The 20,033-nt window shown below is 50.9% G+C and overlaps 1 protein-coding gene across 4 annotated transcripts in view; it reads left to right on the top strand.

Annotated features, from left to right (window-relative positions):
• Positions 1-20,033, top strand: part of LOC140739100 (cytoplasmic FMR1-interacting protein 2) — a 156,129-nt gene that overhangs the window by 9,732 nt on the left and 126,364 nt on the right. For 2 of the 4 annotated variants that reach the window (XM_073067057.1, XM_073067053.1), the window contains exons 2-4: positions 12,139-12,312; positions 13,376-13,465; positions 15,057-15,134. In XM_073067057.1, the coding sequence (XP_072923158.1) occupies positions 12,196-12,312; positions 13,376-13,465; positions 15,057-15,134 (285 nt within the window). In that variant the 5' untranslated portion in view covers positions 12,139-12,195. Of the gene's footprint in view, positions 1-11,252; positions 11,420-11,483; positions 11,503-12,138; positions 12,313-13,375; positions 13,466-15,056; positions 15,135-20,033 lie in introns of those variants that run through there. The other 2 variants (XM_073067054.1, XM_073067056.1) reach the window with 2 other exon arrangements.

Below are 20,033 nucleotides of genomic sequence, written 5' to 3'. Positions count from 1 at the left end.
GGGACTTTGGGCCAAATGCATGCAGATGGGACCGACTGACAGGGCAGCACAGTCAGCATGGATGAGATGGGCTGAATGGCCTGTTTTTGTGCTGTGTAACTCGTTAACTACTCCACACTTCTGCCCCTCAAACCATCTCGACCTGTCCCATTGATCTCGCTGGCCTCAGCAGATATTGCTTGACTTGCTTGTTTTCTTACCTATCAGTCACTCCTCATTGAATCTGTTCATTATTTTCCATCTTCCCGTCCACTGTCTGCCGACCTCCCCCACTCTCTGTGTCCCCCGCACCCAGTACTGTAAATATATTTCTCCCTGTGCTGAGATAGTGACCCTGCGTAAACCTCTGGACACTGACCTCCCCCCCCCCACCCAAGCCGAGGACCACCAGTCCCTGATGGTCAGTTTTCCATCTGGTCACCAACGCCTAAACTAACAAATTACCTACTGTCCCCCCCCCCCCCCCCAATGTTGTGTCACAGAGTGGGATAGCACAGTTACAGGCCCTTCAGCCACCACGTCCCACTACGCCCATCTTATTTGCAGACATTAGGACCGTATCTCTTTACACCTAATAAATGTAGAGTACTACAAATTAGTACGGGCCCTTCGGCCCACAATGTTGTACCAACCCTTTAACCTGCTCTAAGATCTAACCCTTCCCTTCCACGTAACCCTTCATTTTTCTATCAGGCATGTGTCTGTCTAAGAATTTCGTAAATATCCCTAATTTTCTGCCTCTACCACCATCCCTGGCAGGGCATTCCACACACCTACCACTCGGTGTAAAAACAAAGCTACCACTGATATCCCCCTATACTTTCCTCCAATCACCTTAAAATTATGCCCCCTCATATCAGCCATTTATACTCTGGGAAAAAGTCTCTGACTGTCCACTTGATCAGTGCCTCTTATCATCTCAACTCTATCAAGTCACCTTCATGCTCCTTTGCTCCAAAGAGAAAAGTCCTGGCTTGCTTACCCTATCCTCATAAGATGGGCTGTCTAATCCATGCAGAAGCTTGGTAAATCTCCTTTGCAGCTTCTCTAAAGCTTAGCTATTTTGATGTCTGTCTAAATGTGTCTGTATGTATCTGATTGCACCAGCTCCTCTGGCAGTGAGTTTCAGATAACGCCCTCTCTCTGTGTGGAAAAACTCACTCTTCAGATCCCCTTTAAACCTTCTTCCTCTCACCTTAAACCCACACCCTCCTGTTTTTGGTAAACCTCACCTGCACCCACCTTACAGTGTGCTGGTCAGAAATGCACACAACTCTGCACGTCTGGCATAATCATAAGACATAGGCACAGAATGAGGCCATTCAATCCGTTGAGTCTGCTCCACCATTCCATCACCACGGCTGATTTATTATCCCTCTCAACCCCATTCTCCTGCCTTCTCCCTGTAACCTTTGACACCCTGATTAATCAAGATTTTATCAACCTCCACTTTAAGTTACCCAATGACTTGGCCTCCACAGCCATTTGTGGCAATTATTTCCACAGATTCTCTTCCCTCTGGCTAAAGAAATTTCTCCTCATTTCCTAAATGGATGTTTCTCTATTTTGGGGCTGTGCCCTCTGGTCCTAGATTCCCCCACTATAGGAAACATCCTCTCCACGTCCACTCTATAGAGGTCTTTCAATATTTGATAGGTTTCAGTGAGATCCCCCTCATTCTCCAATGAGAACAGGCCCAGAGCCATCAAACACCCCTCATATGTTAACCCTTTCATTCCTGGAATCATTCTCATGAACGTCTTCTGGACCCTCTCCAACGTCAGCACATTCTTTCTTAGAAGAGGGGCCCAAGATTGATCACAATATTCCCAATGCCTTATAGAGCCTCAGCACTACGTCCTTGCTTTTACATTCTAGCCCTTTGGAAATGAATGCTAACGCTGCATTGCCTTTGTGACACCTGACTGAACCTGTAATTTAACCTTTAGGGAATCCTGCACAAGGACTTCCACACCCCTTTGTACCTCCGTTTTTAAAATTGTTTTGAAGTTGCAACATGATGTCCCAAGTCTTATATTCTGTGCCTGAATCTATAAAGGAAAACATGTCACGTGCATTCACCACCTGCTCCACCGGTTTCATCTCCAGGGATTGAGGGGTTTTCATGTGGTCAACATTCCTCTGTGTTCACACCGCCCTGACTGCCTGAAATGCATCGTCTTGTACAGATCAGATTATATCTCACCCACCAATGCTGCATCTGATCTACATCCTGCTGAGGTCTTGGTCAACCTTCACATTCAGAATCACTGGCATATGTCATGAAATATGTTGTTTTGTGCCAGCAGTACATTATATATAAAGAAATAAATTAAATATGTCATGCAAAAATAAAGAAAACAAACAGGAAGTGTTCATGGGTTCATTGTCCATACAGAAATCGGATGGCAGAGAGGAAGAAGCTGTTCTGGAATCATTAAGTCTGTGTTTTCAGGCTCCTGTACCTCCTCCCTGATGGTAGTAATGAGAAGAGGGCATGTCCTGGGTGAGGAGGTCCTTGATGATGGATGCTGCCATTTTAAGGCATCACCTTTTGAAGGAGTCCTCAGTGCTGGGGAGGCCAGTGCCCGTGATGGAGCTGGCTGAGTTTACAACTTTCTGCAGCATTTTTCAATCTTGTGCAGTGGCCTCTCCATAGCAGACGGTGATGCACCCATTTAAAATGCTCTCCATAGTAGAAATTTGTGAGCGTCTTTGGTGACATACCAAGTTTCCGCAAACTCCTAATGAAATATATCCTCAATGTGTTGGGCCCAGGATAGATCCTCAGAAATGTTGATACCCATGAACTTGAAACTGATGGTGACCCTTCAATGAGGATGGTGTGTGTTCCCTTGACTTCCCCTCCCTGAAGAACACAGTCAATCCCTTGGTCTTACTGACGTTGAATGCAAGGCTGTTGTTGGGAATGACTCACCCAGCTGATCTATCTCACTCCTTGTCACCATCTGATATCCTACCAATGATAGTTGTGTCATAGAACAGTACAGCACAGGAACACCATTCGGCCCATAAGGTGCAAACGGTTAAAAAGCAAATCAAAAACATTAATCCCTCCTACCTCCACCACGTCCATCTCCCTTTGTCTTCCATGTGCTTCTCCAAATGCAACTTAAAAGTCTCTATTTGCCTCTACCACCTTACCAAGTAGCGCATTCCAGGTATCCACCACTCTCTGAGTAAAATACTTGCCCCCCCCACAACCCCCTTGAACTACTCCCTTCCACCTTCAATGCATGTCCTCTGGTAAGAGACATTTTAGCCTTGGGAAACAGATACTCCCTGTCGACTATCGATGCCTCTTATAATCTTATAAATCTTGATCAGATCTCCCCTCGGCCTCTGGTGCTCCGGGAGGGAAAGATGCCCCTTGTCCTCACCTACCACCCCACCAGCCTCCAGGTCCAACGTATAATTCTCCGTAACTTCCACCACCTCCAACGGGATCCCACTACCAAGCACATCTTTCCCTCCCCCCCTCTTTCTGCTTTCTGCAGGGATCACTACCTACGCGACTCCCTTGTCCACTCGTCCCCCCCCCATCCCTTCCCACCGATCTCCCTCCTGGCACTTATCCTTGTAAGCGGAACAAGTGCTACACCTGCCCTTACACTTCCTCCCTCACCACCATTCAGGGCCCCAGGCAGTCCTTCCAGGTGAGGCGACACTTCACCTGTGAGTCGGCTGGTGTGGTATACTGCATCCAATGCTCCCAGTGTGGCCTTTTATATATTGGTGAGACCCGACGCAGACTGGGAGACACTGAACACTTAACGCTCGGTCCGTCAGAGAAAGCAGGATCTACCAGTGGCCACACATTTTAATTCCACATCCCATTCCCATTCTGATATGTCTATCCATGGCCTCCTCTACTGTCAAGATGAATGCAAACTCAGGTTGGAGGAACAACACCTTATATACCAGCTTGGTAGCCTCCAACCTGATGGCATGAACATTGACTTCTCTAACTTCTGTTATTGCCCCTCCTCCCCTTCTTACCCCATCCCTGACATATTTAGTTGTTTGCCTGTTCTCCATTTCCCTCTGGTGCTTACCGCCCCCCCCCCCTTTCTTTCTCCTGAGGCCTCCCGTCCCATGATCCTTTCCCTTCTCCAGCTCTGTATCACTTTCGCCAATCACCTTTCCAGCTCTTAGCTTCATCCCACCCCCTCCGGTCTTCTCCTATCATTTCGCATTTCCCCCTCCCCCCACTACTTTCAAATCTCTTACTATCTTTCCTTTCAGTTAGTCCTGACGAAGGGTCTCGGCCCGAAACATCGACAGTGCTTCTCCTTATAGATGCTGCCTGGCCTGCTGTGTTCCACCAGCATTTTGTGTGTTGTGTGACAAATTTATAGATGGTGTTTGAGTTGTGTTGTGGGTTTAGTGGGGGAAGAGCAATGGTTAAGGAGTGTGATCAGTAAAATAACTTTTATGTTATTAATGTATACCACAGACAGCAAGGTTTTAGCACTCTATGGCATACCACTGGTCACTTTCAACCGGAAATCACCCTTCCACCATCTCCTCTCACCAGCGGCCCAGTTTACCAACCTGCCTTGGATAACAAATGCCTTAACGCCTCAGGACCATCAACACAAGAGATTCTGTGGATGCTGGAAATCCACAGCAACACACACAAAGTGCTGGAGGAACTCAGCAGGTCAGGCAGCATCTCTGGAGAGGAATGAACAGTAGATGATTCAGGCCAAGTCCCTTCATCAGGACTGGAACGGAAGGGGAAGAAGCCAGAATAAGGAGTGGGGCAATGGGAGGAGTACATTTGGCATGTGATAGGTGAGACCAGGTGAGGGGGACGTTGGGGAGGTGAGAAAGGGGGATGATTGGTGGAAAGGGTAAAGTGCTGAAGAAGAAGGAATCTGGTTGGAGAGGAGAGTGGACCATGGGAGAAGAGGAAGGACGAAGAGAACTTGAGGAAGGTGATGAGAAAGTGAGGAGAAGAGAATGGGTAATAGGAGAACCAGAATGGGGAATGGAAAAAGAGAGAAGGAGAAATTACCAGCTGAGAGTTTGGGTCACCAACCTTTCATACAGGATTTAGTGTTTTTAAAGTCGTCGCAGACAATGTCTACCACTGTCACCATCAATCTTTCTTACTTCCTCAAAAAATCTCGTGCAGTCAGTAAGATATAATTTCTCACACACAAAGCCGTGTTGACAATACCCAAAACTCAACTTTCCAAAATCTCGTGTGGTAATTTATCTAAAGTCCAGACACACCACATTCACTGCACTCTCTTATCTATTCTGTCAGTTACAACCTCAGAAACTTTTGGCAATTTGTCAAGCACAACTTCACTTCCGAATGTCCACGTTGACACTTCTACCACATTCTTATCATCAATTCTCTCCTGCTGACGCCAGCTCCTTTCTCTCTCCCTCAGTTCTGGGTTCCCCCAACTCCACCAACACCTCAAGCTCCAAGGATTCAGCTCACCTAGACCCGGGAATTAATCTGATTTCCCCATTACTGCTTCTTGGAGCTTCTCATTCACTGCCTCAAGACAGCCAATCCGGACCTGGGCCAGCCCGAGGGCCACCAATCAGGACCCGGGCCAGCCCGAGGGCCACCAATCAGGACCCGGGCCAGCCCGAGGGTCACCAATCCGGACCCGGGCCAGCCCGAGGGTCACCAATCCGGACCCGGGCCAGCCCGAGGGCCTCCAATCAGGACCCGGGCCAGCCCGAGGGCCACCAATCCGGACCCGGGCCAGCCCGAGGGCCACCAATCAGGACCCGGGCCAGCCCGAGGGTCACCAATCAGGACCCGGGCCAGCCCGAGGGCCTCCAATCAGGACCCGGGCCAGCCCGAGGGCCACCAATCCGGACCCGGGCCAGCCCGAGGGCCACCAATCAGGACCCGGGCCAGCCCGAGGGTCACCAATCAGGACCCGGGCCAGCCCGAGGGTCACCAATCAGGACCCGGGCCATCCCGAGGGCCACCAATCCGGACCCGGGCCAGCCCGAGGGCCACCAATCAGGACCCGGGCCATCCCGAGGGCCACCAATCAGGACCCGGGCCATCCCGAGGGTCACCAATCAGGACCCGGGCCAGCCCGAGGGTCACCAATCAGGACCCGGGCCAGCCCGAGGGCCACCAATCCGGACCCGGGCCAGCCCGAGGGTCACCAATCAGGACCCGGGCCAGCCCGAGGGCCTCCAATCAGGACCCGGGCCAGCCCGAGGGCCACCAATCCGGACCCGGGCCAGCCCGAGGGTCACCAATCCGGACCCGGGCCAGCCCGAGGGTCACCAATCCGGACCCGGGCCAGCCCGAGGGTCACCAATCAGGACCCGGGCCAGCCCGAGGGTCACCAATCCGGACCCGGGCCAGCCCGAGGGTCACCAATCAGGACCCGGGCCAGCCCGAGGGTCACCAATCCGGACCCGGGCCAGCCCGCGGGTCACCAATCAGGACCCGGGCCAGCCCGAGGGTCACCAATCCGGACCCGGGCCAGCCCGAGGGTCACCAATCAGGACCCGGGCCAGCCCGAGGGTCACCAATCCGGACCCGGGCCAGCCCGAGGGCCACCAATCAGGACCCGGGCCAGCCCGAGGGCCACCAATCCGGACCCGGGCCAGCCCGAGGGCCACCAATCAGGACCCGGGCCAGCCCGAGGGCAGCACACCTGGAGGGATGAGGCTCAAAACGACCAAATGGAATGTGAGCTGACACACAAGACCAATGTCAAAGTAAAATTTATTATCAGAGTACTGTACGTACGAGTCTTTTTCTGCAGGCATACTTAGCAAATCTATAGAACAGTAAGTAACTGAACTGGATCAATGGACTGTACAAATGCAGATATAAATAACTAGTAATAAATAACAAACATGAAATAACACGATGAGTGTAGCTTATCCCCTTTTGTTCAAGAGCCTGGTGGCTGAGGGGTAGTAACTGTACTTGAACCCGGTGGGGTGAGTCCTGAGGCTCCTCTACCTTCCACCTGATGGCCACAGCAAGTACAGAGCGTGGCCTGGGTCGGGTTGGCTTCTGTAGACTGAGGTCAGTCCTGGTGCAGTGCCTGTGCAACCCTGAGTTTCCTGCCTCATTCTCTCAGTGATAGGATTCATTGGCCCTCAACACCGACTTCACCCCCACCCCCACCCCATCCTCCACCCTCCCCATCCCCCACCCCATCCTCCACAAACCCATCCCCCACTTCACCCCCACCCCATCCCTTTCTTCCTCATCCCCATCCCCCACCACCCCACCCCATCCTCCACAATCCCCATCCCCCACCACCCCCACCCCATCCTCCACAAACCCATCCCCCACTTCACCCCCACCCCATCCCTTTCTTCCTCATCCCCATCCCCCACCACCCCACCCCATCCTCCACAAACCCATCCCCCACTTCACCCCCACCCCATCCTCCACAAACCCATCCCCCATTTCACCCCCACCCCATCCCTTTCTTCCTCATCCCCATCCCCCACCACCCCACCCCATCCTCCACAATCCCCATCCCCCACCACTCCACCCCATCCTCCACAAACCCACCCCCCACTTCACCCCCACCCCATCCCTTTCTTCCTCATCCCCATCCCCCACCACCCTCCCCATCCTCCACAATCACCATCCCCCACCACCCCACCCCATCCTCCACAATCCCCATCCCCCACCACTCCCACCCCATCCTCCACAAACCCATCCCCCACTTCACCCCCACCCCATCCCTTTCTTCCTCATCCCCATCCCCCAACACCCTCACCCCATCCTCCACAATCCCCATCTGCCACTTCACACCCCATCCCCCACTTCACCCCATCCCTTTCTTCCTCATCCACATCACCACCCTCCCCATCCCCCACCACCCCCACCCCATCCTCCACAATCCCCATCCCCCACCACCCCTCCCCATCCTCCACTTCATCCCTTCCCATCCCGCACTTCATCCCCACCCCATCCCTTCCACACCTCAACCCCATCCCCCATCCCACTCCAACGCCACCACCTCCACCCCACCCCAGGGTGAGCTTGGTATTGCACCCAGTGCTGGCTGTACCCAGTTCACTGACAGGTTGTGGTGTTACACCCAGTGCTGACTGTACCCAGTTCACTGACAGGTTGTGGTGTTACCCCCAGTGCTGGCTGTACCCAGTTCACTGACAGGTTGTGGTGTTACACCCAGTGCTGGCTGTACTCAGTTCACTGACAGGTTGTGGTGTTACCCCCCAGTGCTGACTGTACCCAGTTCACTGACAGGTTGTGGTGTTACCCCCAGTGCTGGCTGTACCCAGTTCACTGACAGGTTGTGGTGTTACCCCCAGTGCTGACCGTACCCAGTTCACTGACAGGTTGTGGTGTTACCCCCAGTGCTGACCGTACCCAGTTCACTGACAGGTTGTGGTGTTACCCCCAGTGCTGACCGTACCCAGTTCACTGACAGGTTGTGGTATACACTACCATTTACCTATTGCCACAGGAGGTTTATGGTGGATGGGTTTCTCAATGGCTGTCCACTCGGCCTTGGATGACCTGGACAGTAGAAATACCAGTGTAAGGATGCCGTTTATTGATTACAGCTCAGCATTTAACATTGTCATTCTGACAGTTCAGCTTGAAAGGTCCCAGAACGTGGGCCTCTGTACCCCCCCCCCCCCTCTGCTATTGGATCCTTGTCTTCCTCGCCAGAAGACCACAATCTATGGATTGGTGATATCTCCTCGCAGACAATCAACACTGGACCACCTCGGGTGTGTGCTTAGTCCAACTGCTCTGCTCTCTCCACACCCACGAATGTGTAGAGGTTACCATCCATAAATCTGCTGATGATACAGCCATTGTTGGCAGAATTTCAGATGGTGACGTGGGTGTACAGGAGCGAGATTTGTCAGCTAGTTGAGTGGTGTCGCCGAAACAACCTTTTGTACTCAATATCTGTAAAAGGCCAAAGAGCTAGTCGTGGGCTTCAGAAAGTGTAAGATGAGGGAACACACACCAGTCCTCATAGAGGGATCAGAAATGGAGAGAGTGAGCAATTTGAAGTATCAGGGTGTAAATATCTCTGAGGATTTAAACTGGACTCAACATGTTGATGCAATTACACAGAGGGCACATCAGCAGCTCGATTTCATCCGGAGTCTGAGGACACACACGTTTCCGGTGGGAATATTCAAACCGGCTACATCACGTTCTGGTATGCGGAGGGCTACTGCACACCATTGAAGGAAGTTGCAGAAAGCTGTGAACTTTGTCCTTTCCATCATGGCAACTAGCCTCTGTGGTATCCAGAATATCTTCAAGTAGCGATGCCTCGGAGAAGTGGCATCGATCTAGAAGACCCCCATCTCCCAGGACCTGTCCTCTTCATATTGTTACTGTCCCGAAGGAGGGATCCTGCAGGCTGAAGGCGATTCTTCACCTCTCACCTCCGAATTCTGAATGGGCAATGAACCCATTAACACAAACTCCTGGCTCTCCTTGTTCAATTTAACAAAAATATACAAATACTTCCAGTTATGATGTACTGCATTCCACTGCTGACGCAAAGTGAGCCAATTTCACCACATGCCAGTGATGTGAAACATGATTTGATTATGGTGAGGGTGGGACTGGTAACCGGTTGGTGACTGGGTGGGACTGGTAACCGGTTGGTGACTGGGCGGGACTGGTAACCGGTTGGTGACTGGGTGGGACTGGTAACCGGTTGGTGACTGGGCGGGACTGGTAACCGGTTGGTGACTGGGCGGGACTGGTAACTGATTGGGGCTGCTGCCTGATCTACTTATGGGATCTCTGGTGTGGTGACTGATCGGTTCTCCCAGAGTGTCTAACAGCAGCCAGGGGACGATGGATGATCGGGGTGGGGGGTGATGAGGTGAGTGAATATGATGGAGTAAAGGGTTGTCAGACAGGGTGACAATGAAGAGATAATGTATGAAGAGCATTTGATCGTTCTGACCTATTTTCACTGAAGTTTAGAGGAATGAGTAGGGAATCTCATTGAAACGTACTGAATATTAAAAGATGTCAATAGAGTGTACGTGAAGAGGATGTTTCCTGTAGTGCGAGAGTCTAGAAACATTGGGTACAGCCTTAGAATAAAGAGACGTCCATTTAATAGAGGTGGAGGAATTTTTTTAGCCACCGGGTGGTGAATCTGGGGAATTCATTGCCACAGACAGCTGTGGAGGCCAAGTCATTGGGTATATTTAAAACAGAGGTTGATAGGTTCCTGATTCGACAGGGGGTCAAAATTTACGGGGTGAAAGCAGGAGAATAAGGTTGAGATGGAAAATAAGTCAACTATGATGGAGTGATGGAGCAGACTGAAAGCCCTAATTCTGCTCCTATTTCCCATGGGTGTTGCTGGGGAAGGAGAGGATTCGTCAAAGGCTGAAATGTGGAGGAGGAAGGGGGAGCCAAGGCCCCGGGCTCTGGGGAGTGAGCAAAGCGTGAGTATGGTGGTGTGGCTGATCTTGGCTGTGACGGGGAGCGGAGGTACGACCCCCCCTCCCCTCCACCTCCACTTGATGGCAGAGGGCTTTTACCTCAGTACTTGCCCCCTCTCACTCATGTTTGAGTTTCTGCTGGAGGTTACAGCTCGGAAATGCTTTGTCAAGCATCTTTGCTCTATCCGCAAAAAGCTGAATTTCCCAGTGGGCAAACACTTTAATTCCTATTCCCGTCCCACCATGTCCGTCTGTGGTCTTTGATGTCACAATGAGACCACCCATAGGTTGGAAGAGCAACACCTCGTATTCTGACTGTGTGGCGCGAACATCAATTTCTCCAACCTGGTTAGTTTTCTCCCCTCTTCAATTCCCCACTCTGGTGTTTTACTTCTCTCCTCAACTGCCTATCACCTCTCCCTGGTTCCCCTCCTCCTTCCCTTTTCCCCATGGTCCACTCTCCTTCCCATCACATTCCTCCTCCTCCTTACCTATCACCTGCCAGTTTCTTACTTCATTTCCATCGCCACTCACCTACCTTTCCCCTCACCTATCGCCTGCCAGCTTGTCCTTCCTCCCCCTCCCTTTCTGTCCGGTCCTGATGAAGGGTCTCGGCCCGGAACTCCGACTGTTATGCTCCTGACCTGCTGAGCTCCTCCAGCTGTTTGAGTTTGCAGCTCGGAGACTTCCTCTCTTCGAACCCCACCCACCCCAGTGATGGCACCTGTGGTGCTAAGACTTCCTTCCTCCTTCCAACGGTTCAGATCACTGCCTGGCCCCTCGTGAGCCTACATCTGAACGAAGGGGAGTGCTGGAGTCTCTCTGTGGATGAGGGTCCCAGCTGTTGCTGTCTTCCCCCTTCACCCTCCCGCTGTTAGACTTCGCCACCCTCTGTCACCCAGCAGCCTCCTCCTACTTCCTGCCCTCCCTCTGGTTTCCTGTTGCTGTTTGTCGGCAGGTCGATCTGAGATCCGGAGTGAGTTCCATCGCTGTATACCTCTCTCCTCGCCTCCCCCTGGCAAAACACCCCCCTCCTTCTCCTTGTCTGTCTGGAATGGGGTGAGAAGAATGGGATGTGTCAGGGACAGCAGCACAGAACAGAGGGGCTGAATTACCTTGTTTTAGAGTGGTTCAGTGAGGCCTAGACATGCTGAGAGAGAGGGACGGGGAAGGAGGATGACAGAGAGGGCGAGAGAAAGAGGAAGAGAGGGGTGTGGGAGAGGGGGAGGGGAGGATGGGATAGGTGGAGGGAGTGAATCTGAGGAGAGATCAGTGAGAGGGAGAGGGAGGGGAGCTGGAAGAGATAAGTACTGCAAGTTGGAGAGGGGAGGGAGAGGAAGGAGACTAGGGGGTGTATTGCAGCAGATGTTTCCTGGTTGGTTCTGGGACAACCTGGTTCCTTACTTTCCCCCTCCTTTTCTCCATCTCTACCTGACCACAACTTTCCACCTGATGCCCTCTTCGACGCCCATCTCCACAAGAGGAGATAGGCTTGCAGTTTGCTCTGGGGATCTGCACACTTACCGGCCAGTGATATGTCCGAGTAGAGGGAGATTCCCTGTGGGCGGAGCCTGTGTAAAGGCGGGGTGGGTGGGAGTGGAGCCCAGCCGTGGTGAGGTGATCCGGACAGTGGAAGGAAGATGTGGGGGTGGGTGTGCCTCCCATCCTCTGATGGTTGTATCTCTCCTCCCTCAGGGATCTCTCCGTCTGACAAGGACCCGTCTCCTCAGCGCGGGGATTCGGACCGCAGCCATGACCACACACGTCACGCTGGAGGATGCCCTGTCCAATGTGGACCTGCTGGAGGAGCTGCCCCTCCCGGACCAGCAGCCCTGCATTGAACCTCCACCCTCCTCAATCATGTACCAGGTACTGTACATCCAGCTGGGGGTGGGGGGGGCGTGTCCTCGGGGATCTTCATTATACCCCACTCGCTGCCAGTGGACCCAACATGTTTGAAGGGTCTGTCCCAAATCATGGAATTTAACGTCCCCCCACAGCACTAAGTTGTTGATCTGTGTCTGTCTGGGGAATGGCATATCCCCGGATTAAACTCCCACCGTACGGGATGGGCTGGGAAGGGTCAGACTCCCACTGTACGGGATGGGCTGGGAAGGGTCAGATTCCCACTGTACAGGATGGGCTGGGAAGGGTCAGATTCCCACCATACGGGATGGGCTGGGAGGGGTCAGATTCCCACTGTACAGGATGGGCTGGGAAGGGTCAGATTCCCACCATACGGGATGGGCTGGGAAGGGTCAGATTCCCACTGTACGGGATGGTCTGGGAGGGGTCAGATTCCCACCGTACGGGATGGGCTGGGAAGGGTCAGATTCCCACCGTACGGGATGGGCTGGGAGGGGTCAGATTCCCACCGTACACAATGGGCTGAGAGGGGTCAGATTCCCACCGTACACAATGGGCTGGGAAGTGTCAGATTCCCACATTACACAATGGGCTGAGAGGGGTCAGATTCCCACCGTACACAATGGGCTGGGAAGGGTCAGATTCCCACATTACACAATGGGCTGAGAGGGGTCAGATTCCCACCGTACACAATGGGCTGGGAAGGGTCAGATTCCCACATTACACAATGGGCTGGGAGGGGTCAGATTCCCACCGTACAGGATGGGCTGGGAAGGGTCAGATTCCCACCGTACGGGATGGTCTGGGAAGGGTCAGATTCCCACCGTACACAATGGGCTGGGAAGGGTCAGATTCCCACCATACGGGATGGGCTGGGAGGGGACAGATTCCCACTGTACAGGATGGTCTGGGAAGGGTCAGATTCCCACCGTACGGGATGGTCTGGGAAGGGTCAGATTCCCACCATACGGGATGGGCTGGGAGGGGTCAGATTCCCACCGTACACAATGGGCTGGGAGGGGCTTCATTTCTTTCAGGAAGCTTCTCACTTGTCATTTGTTGTTAGGCGAACTTTGACACCAACTTTGAGGATCGAAATGCATTTGTAACTGGGATCGCCAGGTACATCGAGCAAGCCACCGTCCATTCTAGCATGGTGAGTATTCTTGTTTGGAGAGGCAATGCTCTAGTGGGCAGGTGAACTTCCTGACCACCACGGGGTGTCCATGTGGAAATGGTGAGTGTCCTGGAGTCTGTGGAGAGATCTTGTTATGGTCACAAAGCGAGGACCTAAAGGAATCTAGTTATGCCTGTTGGTCTCCAAGGCAGTGAAGGCTGAGTGGCTGGTCCTGGTCCTGGTCCTGGTCCTGGTCCTGGTCCTGGTCACTAGGGTTGGTGCAGATGGTAATAATGTTTAGTCTGGAATTGCTTTGTGCTTTACAACCCAGTACCAATCTGGGGCACAAGCTTGTACCAGGCAGCTGTCTGGTCATCCTCTCCCTGGGTTTCCCGGTAAGATTGATCACAGGGAGAAGTGAACAGAGTACAGAAAGAAGCCACTCAGACCTCAAGGCCATCCTGTCTTTTAGAGGCCGTGCCTGACCCCTTGCACCCACCATTACTTAGACCCAGTCACACCATTGCTTGACCAACTCCAATGTTCCCAGATTTCCTCAGCTCCTGCCTGAGGGTCGTGGAGATGCCTTCTTCAGTCCATTGCCCCTATCGGGGCATCGGCCGCCACAGCAGATCGCCAGAGTCCTCTGTCCTCTGGTCTCCTTCAGTCCATCGCCCCTACCGGGGCATCGGCCACCACAGCAGATCACCAGAGTCCTCTGTCCTGTGGTCTTCTGCTTACACCTCACCACTTCAGATGATTTCAAGACAAAGATCCTTCCTCTTTCAGGGATGAGGTCTTTGGAGCTTCTGTTGGCATTTCTGTAGCTCTGGGATGGAGTTGCTAGCCCTATGCCCAACCCATCTCCTTTCGCAGACGGGTTTGTGGCTGCCCATGGTGGAGGTATGGAGAAGTCTGCCCTTGTCCACCCCTCTCTCACTCCCAGTGGGTCAAACTAGACTAGCTCAGGGAGACATGAATGAGTTGGGCCGAAGGGCCTATTCTCACACTGTGGGGCTCACTGACTCCATCCTTCTGGGATCCTTCCAGGAGAGAAGCACTTCACTGTACCCTCGACAGTTTGAAGTCGGAGGCCCTGCACTGGTCAGGTGTCTCTGTGATATGCAGGGTAACATGATGCGGAGGGCAAGCTGTTGCCCGCACAGCTGATGAAGCGAAGGAACAGCAGAGACTGATACCGTTTGGCACCAGCGGCATCAGATGAGTTGCCAGTCAGTTTTGAACTCAATGTAGGACTGGCTTAGGGACTCCAGCTCTGAATTTTTCCCTCGGGGTTTACTCCCAAAGCCTTCCCCGTGAATGGGTGTAGCCACAAAGCAGTGGAGGTCTGAGATCAGTTTTCCTTCTTCGAGGTGAGCTGCCAACCAGGGCTGACGAGCCCCATCTACCTGGTCAATTTAAACCCCTCCCAACATTGAAAAGGTCTGTGGGTGAGCTGCTGGGGCTACGGGCCAGGTGCAGGTTGATGGGAGTAGGCAGTTTAAATGGTTTTGGCATGGACTGCTGAGAAATTTGGGCTACGGGCCAGGTGCTGGTAAACAGTTGCTGATGGTGGGTCTGCAATATATTCTGGGTGTGCTGGGTATTAACGGTCTGTCTCTTGCTTCAGAATGAGATGCTGGACGAAGGTCACGAGTACGCAGTGATGCTTTACACGTGGAGGAGCTGTTCACGGGCCATCCCTCAGGTAAGTCTGGTCCCAGCACTGACCCCTGTCACAGTCACTCAGACAAACACATTCATTCCCTCGACTTCTGTTCTGCCTGTTGGCTCCCTGACCCTGTCAGCCCCTCCCCTCCAACCCACTGTGTAACAATTCCGAGTACTAATCTCTGACTGTACATATATACAAACAAATGGAATATGTTCCTCTGGACTTTGAAACATACAGTATGTCACACACAGCACATAAGCTGAAATATTATCATAAATATGTTGTTAAAATAGATTTCAAAATGTATGTAGTGCACAGCACTGTAAATGGTAAACAGTGAGGCTTGGTTCAAGAGAAATGTCAGCATGAAACACTGTTGTGTCACTCTGACTGAGAGTGGTGTGTAACACTTGTGACACTGATTGAGGCTGTCAACACTGTAAAATGCTGTTGTGTCACTCTGAATGATGCTCCTGACGCTGAGAAACACTGTCGTGTCACTGACTGAGACCGATGACACTGTGAAATGCTGTCGTGACATTCTGACTGAGACAGTTGACACTGTGAAACGCTGTTATGTCACTCTGACTGAGACAGTTGACACTGTGAAACGCTGTTGTGTCTCTGTGGCTATCAACACTGTGAAATGCTGTTGTGTCACTCTGACTCAGACAGTTGACACTGAGAAACACTGTTGTGTCACTCTGACTGAGACAGTTGACACTGTGAAACACTGTTGTGTCACTCTGACTGAGACAGTTGACACTGAGAAACACTGTTGTGTCACTCTGACTGAGACAGTTGACACTGTGAAACGCTGTTGTGTCTCTGTGGCTATCAACACTGTGAAATGCTGTTGTGTCACTCTGACTCAGACAGTTGACACTGAGAAACACTGTTGTGTCACTCTGACTGAGACAGTTGACACTGAGAAACACTGTTGTGTCACTCTGACTGAGACAATTGACACTGTGAAAAGCTGTTGTGTCACTCTGTGGCTATCAACACTGTGAAATGTTGTTGTGTCACTCTGACTGAGACAGTTGACACTGTGTAACACTGTTGTGTCACTGACTGAGACAGTTGACACTGTGAAATGCTGTTGTGTCACTCTGACTGAGACAGTTGACACAGAGAAACACTGTTGTGTCACTCTGACTGAGACAGTTGACACTGTGAAAAGCTGTTGTGTCACTGTGGCTATCAACACTGTGAAATGTTGCTGTGTTACTCTGACTGAGACTGTTGACACTGTGAAACACTGTTGTGTCACTGACTGAGACAGTTGACACTGTAAAATGCTGTTGTGTCACTGACTGAGACAGTTGACACTGTGAAATGCTGTTGTGTCACTGACTGAGACAGTTGACACTGTGCAACACTGTTGTGTCACTGACTGAGACAGTTCACACTGTGAAACACTGTTGTGTCACTCTGACTGAGACAGTTGACACTGTGAAACACTGTTGTGACACTCTGACTGAGACAGTTGACACTGTGAAAAGCTGTTGTGTCACTCTGTGGCTATCAACACTGTGAAATGTTGTTGTGACACTGACTGAGACAGTTGACACTGTGAAACACTGTTGTGTCACTCTGACTGAGACAGTTGACACTGTGAAACACTGTTTTGTCACTGACTGAGACAGATGACACTGTGAAACACTTGTGTCACTCTGACTGAGACAGTTGACACTGTGAAAAGCTGTTGTGTCACTCTGTGGCTATCAACACTGTGAAATGTTGTTGTGTCACTCTGACTGAGACAGTTGACACTGTGAAACACTGTTGTGTCACTGACCGAGAAAGTTGACACTGTGAAATGCTGTTGTGTCACTCTGACTGAGACAGTTGACACTGAGAAACACTGTTGAGTCACTCTGACTGAGACAGTTGACACTGTGAAAAGCTGTTGTGTCACTCTGTGGCTATCAACACTGTGAAATGTTGTTGTGTCACTCTGACTGAGACAGTTGACACTGTGAAACACTGTTGTGTCACTGACCGAGAAAGTTGACACTGTGAAATGCTGTTGTGTCACTCTGACTGAGACAGTTGACACTGAGAAACACTGTTGTGTCACTCTGACTGAGACAGTTGACACTGTGAAAAGCTGTTGTGTCACTGTGGCTATCAACACTGTGAAATGTTGTTGTGTCACTCTGACTGAGACAGTTGACACTGTGAAACACTGTTGTGTCACTGACTGAGACAGTTGACACTGAGAAACACTGTTGTGTCACTCTGACTGAGACAGTTGACACTGTGAAAAGCTGTTGTGTCACTCTGTGGCTATCAACACTGTGAAATGTTGTTGTGACACTCTGACTGAGACAGTTGACACTGTGAAACACTGTTGTGTCACTCTGACTGAGACAGTTGACACTGTGAAACACTGTTGTGACACTGTCTGAGACAGTTGACACTGTAAAATGCTGTTGTGTCACTGACTGAGACAGTTGACACTGTGAAACGCTGTTGTGTCACTGACTGAGACAGTTGACACTGTGCAACACTGTTGTGTCACTGACTGAGACAGTTGACATTGTGAAACACTGTTGTGTCACTGACTGAGACAGTTGACACTGAGAAACACTGTTGTGTCACTCTGACTGAGACAGTTGACACTGTGAAAAGCTGTTGTGTCACTCTGTGGCTATCAACACTGTGAAATGTTGTTGTGACACTCTGACTGAGACAGTTGACACTGTGAAACACTGTTGTGACACTCTGACTGAGACAGTTGACACTGTGAAACACTGTTGTGTCACTGACTGAGACAGTTGACACTGTGAAACACTTGTGTCACTCTGACTGAGACAGTTGACACTGTGAAACACTTGTGTCACTCTGACTGAGACAGTTGACACTGTGAAACAGTTGTGTCACTCTGACTGAGACAGTTGACACTGTCAAACTCTGTTGTGTCACTGACTGAGACAGTTGACACTGTCAAACACTGTTGTGTCACTCTGACTGAGACTGTTGACACTGTGAAACACTGTTGTGTCACTCTGACTGAGGCCATTGACACTGAAACACTGTTGTGTCACTCTGAGGCCATTGACACTGAAACACTGTTGTGTCACTCCGACTGAGACAGTTGACACTGTCAAACGCTGTTGTGTCACTCTGACTGAGACAGTTGACACTGTGAAACACTGTTGTGACACTCTGACTGAGACAGTTGACACTGTGAAACGCTGTTGTGTCACTCTGACTGAAACAGTTGACACTGTGAAAAGCTGTTGTGTCACTGACTGAGACAGTTGACACTGTGAAACACTGTTGTGTCACTGACTGAGACAGTTGACACTGAAACACTGTTGTGTCACTCTGACTGAGACAGTTGACACTGTGAAACACTGTTGTGTCACTGACTGAGGCCATTGACACTGAAACACTGTTGTGTCACTCTGACTGAGACAGTTGACACTGTCAAACACTGTTGTGTCACTCTGACTGAGACAGTTGACACTGTGAAACACTGTTGTGACACTCTGACTGAGGCCATTGACACTGTGAAAAGCTGTTGTGTCACTGTGGCTATCAACACTGTGAAATGTTGTTGTGTTACTCTGACTGAGACTGTTGACACTGTGAAACACTGTTGTGTCACTGACTGAGACAGTTGTCACTGTAAAATGATGTTGTGTCACTGACTGAGACAGTTGACACTGTGAAATGCTGTTGTGTCACTGACTGAGACAGTTGACACTGAGAAACACTGTTGTGTCACTCTGACTGAGACAGTTGACACTGTGAAACACGTGTCACTGACTGAGACAGTTGACACTGTGCAACACTGTTGTGTCACTGACTGAGACAGTTCACACTGTGAAACACTGTTGTGTCACTCTGACTGAGACAGTTGACACTGTGAAACACTGTTGTGTCACTCTGACTGAGACAGTTGACACTGTCAAACGCTGTTGTGTCACACTGACTGAGACAGTTGACACTGTGAAAAGCTGTTGTGTCACTCTGTGGCTATCAATACTGTGAAATGTTGTTGTGACACTGACTGAGACAGTTGACACTGTGAAACACTGTTGTGTCACTCTGACTGAGACAGTTGACACTGTGAAATGCTGTTGTGTCACTGACTGAGACAGTTGATACTGTGCAACACTGTTGTGTCACTGACTGAGACAGTTCACACTGTGAAACACTGTTGTGTCACTGACTGAGACAGTTGACACTGAGAAACACTGTTGTGTCACTCTGACTGAGACAGTTGACACTGTGAAACGCTGTTGTGTCACTCTGACTGAGACAGTTGACACTGTCAAACGCTGTTGTGTCACTCTGACTGAGACAGTTGACACTGTGAAAAGCTGTTGTGTCACTGACTGAGACAGTTGATACTGTGCAACACTGTTGTGTCACTGACTGAGACAGTTCACACTGTGAAACACTGTTGTGTCACTGACTGAGACAGTTGACACTGAGAAACACTGTTGTGTCACTGACTGAGACAGTTGACACTGTGAAATGCTGTTGTGTCACTGACTGAGACAGTTGATACTGTGCAACACTGTTGTGTCACTGACTGAGACAGTTCACACTGTGAAACACTGTTGTGTCACTGACTGAGACAGTTGACACTGAGAAACACTGTTGTGTCACTCTGACTGAGACAGTTGACACTGTGAAACGCTGTTGTGTCACTCTGACTGAGACAGTTGACACTGTCAAACGCTGTTGTGTCACTCTGACTGAGACAGTTGACACTGTGAAAAGCTGTTGTGTCACTCTGTGGCTATCAACACTGTGAAATGTTGTTGTGACACTGACTGAGACAGTTGACACTGTGAAACACTGTTGTGTCACTCTGACTGAGACAGTTGACACTGTGAAACACTGTTGTGACACTCTGACTGATTCAGTTGACACTGTGAAAAGCTGTTGTGTCACTCTGTGGCTATCAAC

This window comes from Hemitrygon akajei, chromosome 15 (genome assembly GCF_048418815.1).
Source record: "Hemitrygon akajei chromosome 15, sHemAka1.3, whole genome shotgun sequence".
Taxonomy (NCBI): domain Eukaryota; kingdom Metazoa; phylum Chordata; class Chondrichthyes; order Myliobatiformes; family Dasyatidae; genus Hemitrygon; species Hemitrygon akajei.
Note: the sequence above shows the minus strand (reverse complement) of the source record. Positions and strands in the feature narration are given on the sequence as shown.